Source organism: Sebastes umbrosus, chromosome 15 (genome assembly GCF_015220745.1).
Source record: "Sebastes umbrosus isolate fSebUmb1 chromosome 15, fSebUmb1.pri, whole genome shotgun sequence".
In the NCBI taxonomy this organism is placed as follows: domain Eukaryota; kingdom Metazoa; phylum Chordata; class Actinopteri; order Perciformes; family Sebastidae; genus Sebastes; species Sebastes umbrosus.
The window spans coordinates 642,492-654,342 of NC_051283.1; the positions used below are offsets into that span (position 1 = coordinate 642,492).

The window sequence follows — 11,851 nt, forward strand, 5'->3', positions numbered from 1 at the left end:
TCCTGTTCAAAGGATAACATTTTTTCCAGGAAATCTGAAAGCTTTTTTGTAACTGAATATCTGCTGAATCACTTCACACATCATATTATCTGGATCAAAAGCAGTAAAACAGAAATGTGCCATCCTCTGCCTGGTTTCTTTGAGGCGTCTCAACTCGCAGAACATGTTTGTCCACTTCACTTCTATCCAACAAATCTCCTGCGTGCCTCCTCAACGTTTACGTGTCTCCTGCTTTGATTGGTCCCATTTCACACAGCTGCGACTCCAAACAATCCCGCTGTTGAACAGGTATTTCTAATGATGGACCAGATGGTGCTCTGCTAATCTGTTTTCAGATAAAGCTTCTCTGTTTGCTATAACAGCAGTTGCTTTCCTACGTCGTTGTAGATGATGTTCGACTGCAGGCAGATCATGGAGCGTCGGTGCATGTTTGTATTAAGATGTCATGTCTAAAGCTACGTTCACTGCAAGCCTTAGTGCTCAATTCTGTTTAGTTTTGTTTGGCTGTTCACATTATTCTGAACACGTGGCCAATATCAGATTCCTTTGTGAACTGGTTATGGTTATGAACTGACCCGCATGCACCAAAGAACAATATCAAAGACGTCACACGCAGCACGCTGTAAGAAAACAGGGAGGCCACTGAAGTCAGCATTTAGCAGTTTCATTATAAGCTGATGTGCAGTGGAAGCCAGCGAATTTGTGAGCAGATGATAACGAGGACGAGGATGAGAGCCAAATTTTTAATCATATTTTTTTGTGGAGCAATAGTGGTGTGTGTGGATGTGGAGTCGGAGCCAGGAGTGGTGGGATTGTGAGTGGCTTCACAGCGCAGAACTGTCGATCTAGAGTGACGAAAAAGTTACATACATTTCGATGCGACTGTTCAGACTGAGGTTGCATTGCAAAAAAATCAGACCTGCTTCTGATTTAGGACCACATATGAAAGTGGCCAAAATCAGAATTGAAATAAATCTGGCTCTTGACAAGCAGTGAGGAAAAGTTTGCACTGGAAATGGTTCTGCCAGGTCACAAAATATACATCACACCGGCACATACGGGTGCTTCGGAAAAAGTCAAGGCCATGCCCCTTTTTGGGGGAAAGAAAACCAAAGATCCCGTAGATGTCAATGCATGTTTGGATTGTAATTTTGATAAGTTTGTATGAATTCATTTCTTGTTAAACAAACGTTTATTTTATACACATGTCTAGTAATTATTTAGCGACCTCGCCTGAACCTGAGCGTTGGCGATACCTTAATAAATTAAGGTTGATCGTCGCCACGTCCCTTCAGTCTTCCCCCGTCCAACACAGTGGAGGATATTGCTGATCCAGACATCTCTACATATCTGACTGAATCTTGTTAGGCTGAGTGTTGTCTGTAAATAACCAACGTGTTAATAACCAACTGTTTGATCTATAGGCTGAGAAATTTAGTTGGATACTGCTATAACGTTAATGTGGTAATGGTAAATGGTAAATGGACTTGCTTTTATATAGCACTTTTCTAGTCTTCCGACCACTCAAAGCACTCTACACTACATGTCTGCATTCATCCATTCACACACACATTCATACACTGATGGCAGATGCTGCTAAGGTGCCAACTTTGCCCATCAGGTTCTAATCTAAATACTCATTCACACACCGATGGCTATGCCTTCGGGAACAATTTTGGGGCACAACAGCTTTTCATCATTTCCTCTCCTGTGACGGCGAGATGACACCATGCTGGTCTGGTCTATAGCTTGGAGCCATAAAGCCATGCTGGTCTGGTCTATATCTTGGAGCCATAAAGCCATGCTGGTCTGGTCTATAGCTTGGAGCAATAAAGCCCCTCTACTATATCTTTTTTAGGACAGGAACAACAACGACCGATAGGAACAGATCAGAGATCAGCGTTTTTGTATTTATTGTTGGTGCAACCAACGAAACAGCATCTGTTCAGCATAGCATTATTACTATTATCAGTTTGTGTAAAGTAGAGGTTTGGAGATGTGTTTCTACTTCTTTTGTGTACTCTGTTATCGTCTATGAGGGACTCGGGATTGTTTTCCCCCAAAAGGGGGCGTGGTCATGAGAGCCTTCTCTGGATGAGGTATTGCAGTCTGTGTATGATCCATACTAAAAAGAGAAAAAGAGCATTTCTTTAAGTACAGCCCACAAGCAGTACAGGCCGACCGATCACTGTTGTTGTGTTAACATGTTGTATCTCTGCAGCGCTGACATGTTTTAGGAGGAGCACGTCCGCTCTGCAGAGCCACAGGAACTCTGCGACACCCCAACGCTAAAGCCTAAATCCGGCTTAACATATTTTCAAATGAAAGTCCATGTTGGCTGCTGATTTATTTCATTCCTATTTAACATAATGTTGTATGTGAAGGTATCAGTGATTGGGAGAGAAAGAGCTGTAAGGTGACTGTTCAGTGTGTTGGAGGATGTTGGAGGTCAGCTGCAGCGGTTAGTCTGTCGACAAGGGAGGAAGCACTGACACACTCCTCATGAGGGATCACTGTGTGTGTGTGTGTGTGTGTGTGTGTGTGTGTGTGTGTGTGTGTGTGTGTGTGTGTGTGTGTGTGTGTGTGTGCGTGCGTGTGCGTGTGCGTGTGTGTTTGTACGAGCACAAGTTAGTGAGCATTTGTGTGTATTTGTATTTATGTGTCTTTGTGAACTGTTTCTTTGACCGCAATGCTATTGTACATGTGTGTGCGTGCGTGTGTGTGTGTGTGTGTGTGTATGTGTGTTTGTGTGTGTGTGTGACTGTCCTTGTTTATCAGAGTACCACAGCACAGCCTGTTGTTGGGTTTTTCTCAGCCTAGTTACAGTACAGTGAGGACACGTTATCATTAACTAGTCCAACTACAGAGCACACACACACACACACAAACACACGCACACACACACACACAAATACAAAGAGACTAAAGGCCCCTTCAGATGGGATTAGTATTACAGGGTAATATGCACCTCCTGGTTTTCTAGTTATTCATCATTTGTTGAATTTAAGTTCAAAGTTTCTGTATGAATTTCTCTTTGACCTTCAGGCTGACATGACAGACATCTGGCTGTTAGCTGTTAGCTGTTAGCTGTTTCATTTAAATCAGGTGTGTGAACAACAAGACAGTGATGCTTAGCTGAGCAGATCCTGTTGACTTGCAAAGAAAAAACGTAATCAATTAAATGTATGAGAGATGGAATTAAAAGTACGCATCATTTAAACAATCAAGTGTGTCGAATTGTGTTGAAACACACTCATGTCCTGTACGCATGTCAGTGTGTGAGCGTGCATACTTTAATGTGCTCGGCAGCTGGGTTCTCGCGATGTCACGAGAACACGCATCTTGTCAGGCTTCAAGTAATGCGTTTGTGTCCGGCAAGCCAGGTCACGGACCAATCAGCATCCTGTGAGGAGCTACTGGTTGCTACGGGCGTGGCTTATGTGTTTGTGATGCGACGTGTTGGTTCTAAACAACAGTACCGGTTACTGAAGAGGTTAGCGTAAATGCTACAATAACATCAATCAGAACCGAAGAGGATTTCTTCATTGAAAGAAGAGCAAAGAACGGCTCTGAAGCCTTTTCACGATGGACAGGATGTTTTCACTCTTCTCCCGACTGGCTTCAGCAACAGTTTGATTGACAGATGGTTCATCCAATCACCCGCCAAGTATTTTTTGAAAGTGCCTGCTCTTTTCCAATGGCGGCTTCTCAGATGGTTCTGTCTAACAAACCATCTGGTGGATCAGGTTAAAGCATATACCCGAGCCCTGGAACTGGCTCACCTAAATGTAATGTGGCCATCTTAATGCCATCAATTCCACCTGTAATGTTCCTGCTCTGACAGATCAAAATGTCTGTTAGGAATGGGGACCAAGTTTAAATTATATTATAGACTATATAAATAGACTTCTTCTGTTTCAGCCCTCACACATGCCTCAATGTCAAACATCATCTCATCTCATCATCTCTCAGAAGATCTCAAGACTCAGTAGATAGAGAGAGTTTATCTAGGATGCACACAGGTGGTGAGGATATGGCTAATGCCTGGAATTAGTGTGGTGGTTGGTTGGGATGATACCAGTGAGAACGTCAGGAGGATCAACACCACGGATAGAGCTTGTGTCAACTTCTTAAAGCAACCGTTCACAAGAGTTGAATTTTTGATATTTAAATAGATAAAATGATGTTTATTTAGTTTAGTTTAGTTCATTAGACAAATTCCAAATAAAGCGGTAAAGAAATACCAGCGTATGAGACACTGTCAGAGATAACACGTCAAAGTCCAGGACTTATTTCTATCGTGGTCCCTGTTGTTCCATCGGTTCATATATGTAGTAATAACAGTATGTATGTGTGTGTGTGTGTGTGTGTGTGTGTGTGTGTGTGTGTGTGTGTGTGTGTGTGCGTGCGTGCGTGCGTGCGTGCGTGCGTGCATGTGTGTGTGTGTATGTTTGTGTGTGTGCAGGTCTCAGTCTGGTGGTCGGTCTGGTCTTGTATATCTCCAGTATTAATGACGAGGTGATGAACCGACCCAGAGAGCCAGAGCAGTTCTTCCACTACCACTACGGCTGGTCCTTCGCCTTTGCCGCCTCCTCCTTCCTGCTCAAAGAGGTAATCGGAGAACAACACACACACACACGCACACACACACACACACACACACACACACACACACACGCAGATGTAGTCATGCATAAACATAAACACACAAACATGTGTTGAAATGCACAAACACAGACAGAAGCCTGCGTGCACACAACACGTGTCAGGGATCACGCACACACACGCACACACACACACACACTGCAGATGTGAGCGGTTCACAGTGACACTAATATGTGCTGATGCTGAACATTTACTGACGCTATGCAACTGACAAAAGAGATAATTTGCACACACACACACACACACACTCACACACACACACACACACACACACAGATTGTTTGGAATGTGGCTTGGACGTCGACCAACCACCGCTTAGCTAAACACAGCGTGTGCACAAACACAGACACACACATTGCTTGTAGCTGAGATGCAGACTTATTCAGCTATACACACACACACACACACACACACACGCACACTCATTTAAAAAGTGTCTGCGTAGGAGCCCGTCATCCTGCCTGCATCAATATTCATAAATGTTAATAGCTTGAATACTTGAGGGCAGCAGCTCTGTCGCAGCACAGCTTCATATGCATCAGAATATTCCTCCTTCGCCTCTATCCTTCATTCCTCATCCTCCTCTTCTCGCTTTGCTCTTTTCTCTTTCTTCTCCTCCTCTCCTGTCTCTCCTTCGCTGCTTCTCTCTCTCTCTCTGTCCTCTACTTTTATCATGTCTCTTCTTTCTTCTTTAATCTTCTGTTGTCTTTTCCCCCCTCTTGTCTTCTTCTCCTCTTCTCTCCTCTTGCCTTTTCATCTTATCTCCTCTTTGTCTCTCTCTTTTTGGTTTAGCTTTCCGTTCCCTCCTCTCCTCTCCCGCTTCATCTGGTGGCATTTCTCCCCTTCTCTCCCCTTCTCTCTCTAATCCTGCTTTCCCCTCCTCTTCTTTTTTCTTCGTCTCCTATTTTATCTCCCGTCTACTCCCATGTTCCTCTCTTCTCCTTTCACGTCTGCTTCCCTTCTTCTGTTCTTTATTTCCTCACTCAAGTTATATCTTGTCCTCTTTTCTAATCCGCTGTTCTCCTTTCCTCTCTCTTTATCTGTTCCTTATCAAGTTGCCCTCCTCTCTTCTCATCTTACTCATCTATTACTTATTTTTCTGCCTATGCCCATTTCCATTTCCTCTTTTTGTCTTCTCTTATCTTCTATGTTCTCTTTCTTTACCTCCTTCTCTCTCTTCTCTCCTCTTCCTTGCCTATAAAGTTGCCTATTTCTCTTTATCATCTATCTTCCCCTTCTTTTCTGTTCCTTCACTAATCTTCTCTTCTTCCTTCCCTGTCTTTATTATCATATCTCCTCCTCTCTTTTCTCCTTTTTCTCTTTCCTCCTCTCTTCTCCAACCACATTTCCTCTCCTTCCTCCTGGCCTATTCTCTGCCTTGCTCAAGTCTCCTCTTCTTCTTTTGTCTTCTCTTCTTTCATCCTTCCCTCTCTAATCCTCTGTTATCGTGTCCCTTCTCTTTTCTCCTCTGTTCTTTCATCCTTTCTACCTTCCTTTTCTTTTGTGTCTTCCCTCCTCTCCTATTCTCTTCCCTTTGTTTCCTTTCTATCGTCTCTTGTCTTCTCTTGTCTCCTCCCCTCTCTTCCTCCTCCCTTTTTTCTGTTTTTCTTCACTGCTCTTCTTCTAATCTGACGTGGGATTTTTCACAAACACTCATTTAAACACACTATTTCTGTCTTTCCCACACACGTTCATGAGCATCGTAAGTTTCAGGGCGGTTGTTGCGATGATGTTGTGGATGAATAGTGAATGAGCTGTGAATATTCAGCGGTGAAAACATGAATACATTTTTGATAATGGCTCATTCCACCGCGGAGCGCCAAGCCTTTTCAACTCTCTGCAAAATGATTATGGATCCATTTAATGTTCTCTCCTCCTGATGGCAGTGTAGGAAGGCTGCTTCTGTTTCATAAAAGGGATTTTGCTGAGATGTCTGCTGCTCATTTTGATTCACTCTGTTGAGTTTTCATTGATGGACACAGACAGAAGTCTCTTCTCCCTCCATCTCAGTTTCTGTTCCCTAACAGTAACTCTCAGTTCTGTTTGATGTATTTATCAGATCCATGAATGTCCATCAGAAACTACTGTTCATTAAATGTCCAATTAATACATATTTGTATTCCTTTTAAGAAGAGACCTTTATTGTACTAAGTGGGGAATTTGCCTTGAATATCCACCCATGCTGCTTCTCAGTATACCAATATACATAAAAACAAAACATAAAACCAAATTAGAGCATATCTTCAGTGCATAAATGCAACATAAACTCAGTAATAAAACTAGAACGCACACACAAGACCCAGACCTTCTTCAGGACTTTAAAATCATCTGAAATTATTTAATTGGTGGAAATGTTTATTTATTTAAAATAAACTCGGAAAAAAAAGTTTGGAAATTAATGATTGGTTAATACACCGTCAGGAGCCTCAGTAGCGGTGGAAGATCCATACGTAGACACAACATCCTGGCACCTCCTCCTCATGCTGGTCACCAACCTGGTCACACGTTGCTGTGGGATGGCGTTCCATTCCTCAACCAGGATTGGTTGCAGGTCAGCCAGCGTGGTTGTGTGTTCCCTCAATGATGTCACTGGCAAAACAAGGCTTGTCATCATTGAAGGCCAGCTCAATGCAGTGAGATATCGGGATGAGATTCTGCAGCCAGTGGGGATCCCATATCTCCACAATCTGGGACCTAACTTCATCCTCCAAGATGACAACGCTCGCCCCCACAGAGCCAGGGTTATCACAGACTACCTCCACAATGTAGGAGTAGAGAGAATGGAACGGCCTGCCAAGAGTCCAGACCTCAACACAATTCAACACTTGTGGGATCAGCTTGTACGTGTTAGAGTGACCAACACAACCACGCTGGCTGACCTGCAACCAATCCTGGTTGAGGAATGGAATGCCATCCCACAGCAACATGTGACCAGGTTGGTGACCAGCATGAGGAGGAGGTGCCAGGCTGTTGTGGCTGCGTATGGATCTTCCACCGCTACTGAGGCTCCTGACGGTGTATTAAATGAATAAAGTGTAAAATAGCCAATATGTCTTGTTTGTTCCTTGTTACTGATAGAGAGTTCAATCATCCAATCCACCAAACAACTCAAAACAAGAGTCAATACCAACAGGAGAATACACTGTTTACCATCGGCAGAGCATTTTGGCCAATTTTTCTTGGGCGCTACCCACATAATCAGCTGTGCTGCTCATCCCACAAATGCATGATCCTTACAAGTTGGACATCATTGTGAAGGTAAATAAACAGGCTTTCCAACCATGTAAAATACAATGACCATTAGCATTGTAACAACAGAGAAATAATCCACCAAACACTAATTTCCAAACTTTTTTTTCCGAGTTTATATTAATATTGTACTTCCACAAAGTTGGTGGATTTGAGAGTGACAAATTAGGAAAAGAAAAAATTGATGCAGCCAAGGTTCAGTTATTGTTATTTTTAGTTCCTTGTATGGGTCCAAAAAATGCAATATCCTACATTTCCCATAATGCACTACACCTCATTAGCATATTTCGGTCTTCTGCCTGCTAAATGCCCAAGTCTTTCAAACACCATGCCCCAGTTTTTAATACAGGCTGTTTGAAGGCTGTTATAAAGTGATCTGAGATAAGCCTGATGATGGTTTTCTCAGACTTTAATAAGTTCTCTCCAGAGCCACAGATTGTTTTCACAACTCAACAGCCTCTCAAACTGATTATGCTTCACCTTCAGTGGTCAACTTCTCACCTTGCTGCAGTGAAGTAGAAGTGTAGCGCAGGGTGTGTTGGTACACCATGACATCACTGTTGGGATGCTGGGTGTAGTCAGAGGTGCAACAGACCTTCAACCACAGAGGGCAGTGACACATTTAAGATGGTATTAAGTACTCTTTAAAGAGTAACTCCACACTACAAAATTGTACTTGAGAGATGTACAGTATATGATGTTGCAGTAACCACTGTATCTCTTTATGGATCTTTGTGTCCCAGGGTGCAGGAGTTATGTCCGTCTACCTCTTCATGAAGCGTTATGCTGAGGAGGAGCTGTACAGACCTCACCCCGCCCTCTACCCGCCCCCGCATGTCCGAATGCAGCGATTACAGCGGCCAGTTCCTCCACCCAGACTCCTGGCCTCCACCACAGCGAGGCCGCAGCCCCTCTGACGTCTCCTCCGACATCTCCATCCAGCTCAACCAGACTCCACCTTCCCAGACGCAACCCAAAGGGGGGCAGCAGCTCCCAGCCGACGCCCTCTTCCTCTGGGCCTTCATCGGCGGCCAGCTACCAGCTCCAGCCGGCCTCCTCTTCCTCCACCTCCTCCTCTTACCCACACCCCCTCCACATGGCCGCCACCTCCACCCTACCCAGAGCATCCCACGCCCACGGCCACCCTCAGCCCCACCCCCACCCCCACCCCCACCCGAGCGGGCCCCCGCCCCAGTCCCTGACCATGGGTGTGCCACCCTCAGCCGTGCCTCCTCCTCGCTATCACACGCACATGCGAATGAGCGCCTCGCCATGCTAGGCTACATACGCAGGGAAGGGGAGGGAAAACACAACTGGGTGGATTAGATTGGCTCTGTTACAGCTCTTACACACCTCAAGAAAAGACACACACACACACACACGCACACACACACACACACACACACTCACTCACACACACATCCTGTATCCTCGAGGTGTGGGGGAGGAGGGATGCAGCAGAGTGGATGAAGGAGGGAGGTTTAAGGAGATCAAAAAGAGGAGAGAGGAGGAACGAAAAGAGGGGAGAGAGGCAGATGGGCGGAGGGATGACTCACCCGAGACCAAGAGAGACACTTAACAAACTTTGAACGCGCTGGGAGGGAACACGGGAGGGATACGATGATTAGAAGCAACAAGACGTTTGTGGGGTTTCTGACGGGTACATTCATCATCGGGGCTGTGACACACAGGCAACAGGGTGAAGCAGCACAGGAAACAGGAAGCTGAATCATTTCCAAAACTCTGTCCATTCTCAAAAAGAACAACTAAGTGAAACCACGTATCTGGCTATAAATGTATTACCCTTTCATCAAACGAGGACTAAATATACCTGCTTAGAAAAGACTTAGATTTAGATTTAGATGTAATTCCATGGACATGGTTGGGAAGGTTAATTCATTACATCTTCATTACTTCTGATTACTCTCTAAATAAGAGCAACCCCTATAAAACACTGTTGTTACTAGGGCTTAAATGTGATATGAGTTCTAAAGTAACAGAACACCAAACCTTTTTTATTTAGAATCACAGCACTGTACTGCACCAATGATAACAGCGACCCACATCAGTACAGATGTTAAAGGGGACATATCATGCTCATTTTCAGATTCATACTTGTAATTTTGATTTCTACTAAAACATGTTTACATACTTGAATGTTCAAAAAACACATTATTTTTCTCATACTGTCTGTCTGAATATATGTATATGTCTGAATATACCTGTATTCACCCTCTGTCTGAAACGCTCCATTTAAGCGCCTGTCTCTTTAAGACCCCCTCCTGATAAAGCCCAGTCTGCTCTGATTGGCTTGAAAGAAAAACATAGTGCACCTTTACAAAGGTAGTTCTCAAGCTGTGAGTGGTATATTCTAATGAGCCTGCATGTGAAATAGGAAGGGGAGACACATCTGATTGGTTGGTTGAATCACGTGTTTTCTGATCTGGACAGCCCACAAACAACAGACTGGGTCATCTTTTTCACAGTTTGTGGGTTGGTAGGAACTCCAGATACTCAAAGGTATGAGCACAAGCACTGGTGAGGTTTTCATGATATGTCTAATATGTCCAAATGTATTTATAATTTATGTTTTTATTTAATTTTTTTAATTTATTTAATTTATGAACCGAAAAAAAAGGATTCACATAAAAATATGAATTGCCTATAAACTGAAAACACAAAGATTTTATTTCCAGACCAAGATTCCCAGCCCTACTCAAAATTGTTGGAGTTATAACTTATTTGCAACTATAATGTTTATTGTCCAATTGTCACATTTATTTCGTCATTAAAAACCCAACATCATCTATAACTTCCCAACCCTGTTCTATATTAAAAAAATATATTTGAAAAGAAACATGCCAATATGATAAAGAATGTCCATATTAGTAATAATCTGTATTGCTGACAACGTTTGCCATGTACCATGACTTACAAACACAACTATTATATACACAATCAGAGGTAAACTGTATATGCATAGAGGTTTATACTTCAGCTGTATAGAAATTATTCTTCCCCCTCATGCTGAAACAAATATAAAAAGCATAATCTCATAGCCTGTGTGGATCACGGGGTGTAAATATCACAGTATGTTTTAGGTGTTTTAGCTATTGAATTTTCTAAGCTGTTTGTATTCTTAGAGGGAAGCTTTGGGAATGAATGTTCAACATTTTGTGGGATGAAAACGGAGAGACTTTTTAAAGTGCTGAGTGCAGTTGGAAAGCATCTGTGGAGGTTTCTGCAACGTTAGCATTGACCGTACAGGGACTGTCTGTTTCAGTGATCACCTCTGGTACAATCAAAATGGCTGCCTTGGAGATGCTGTTGCCATGGAAGTGAGAATTCAATGTCTTAGGTATGTACATAATGATTTAAGAAACCAGACCTCTTAAAGCCAGGTTCAGATTGTGCTCCATTTGAATCCATTCAGTTCAGACCTGACTCACCTGTTGACTACACTGATCAGCACTTTATCGAGTACAAAATATGTGAGTTTATTTTTCTTTATTTGAATGACGATGTGCTTCCTGAACTGACAGATTTGAAATGGAATCCAACTCTTCCTGGTTTTACATAAGAAAATATAAGATTTATATAGAGAATAGAGAAGTTCAGACATGGCACTTTGATGAACACAAGCTTACATGGGAGGCAAACTGAAAAGATGAGTGCACTGTGACAGATGGCTTTGCATTTCAATATACCTCCTAGTTTCATTTATTATTCATGTAAGTAGCTCAGCTACCTTTCATTGGAGTAAGATTCTACATCTTTTCATAAATATCTTTTGGGTACAGACAATTCTATTTATTTCTGGTGATAAGAGGAAAGATAAATTCAATTACATCTGATTGGAAATACCTGGGAGTTTGGCCAATGGGAATGGGGCTATGACTAGGAATAGTTTGGCCTCTCCAGTGTCTGATGAGCCACT

The 11,851-nt window shown here is 43.0% G+C and overlaps 1 protein-coding gene across 1 annotated transcript in view; it reads left to right on the forward strand.

The window, feature by feature from the left end:
• cacng7a (calcium channel, voltage-dependent, gamma subunit 7a) overlaps positions 1-10,111 on the forward strand; it is a 43,343-nt gene extending 33,232 nt beyond the window's left edge. Inside the window, 4 exon segments of the mRNA XM_037794107.1 lie at positions 4,466-4,611; positions 8,658-8,738; positions 8,740-8,894; positions 8,896-10,111. Of these exon segments, the coding sequence (XP_037650035.1) occupies positions 4,466-4,611; positions 8,658-8,738; positions 8,740-8,894; positions 8,896-9,193 (680 nt within the window). The 3' untranslated portion in view covers positions 9,194-10,111.
• The last annotated feature ends 1,740 nt before the right edge of the window (positions 10,112-11,851 follow it).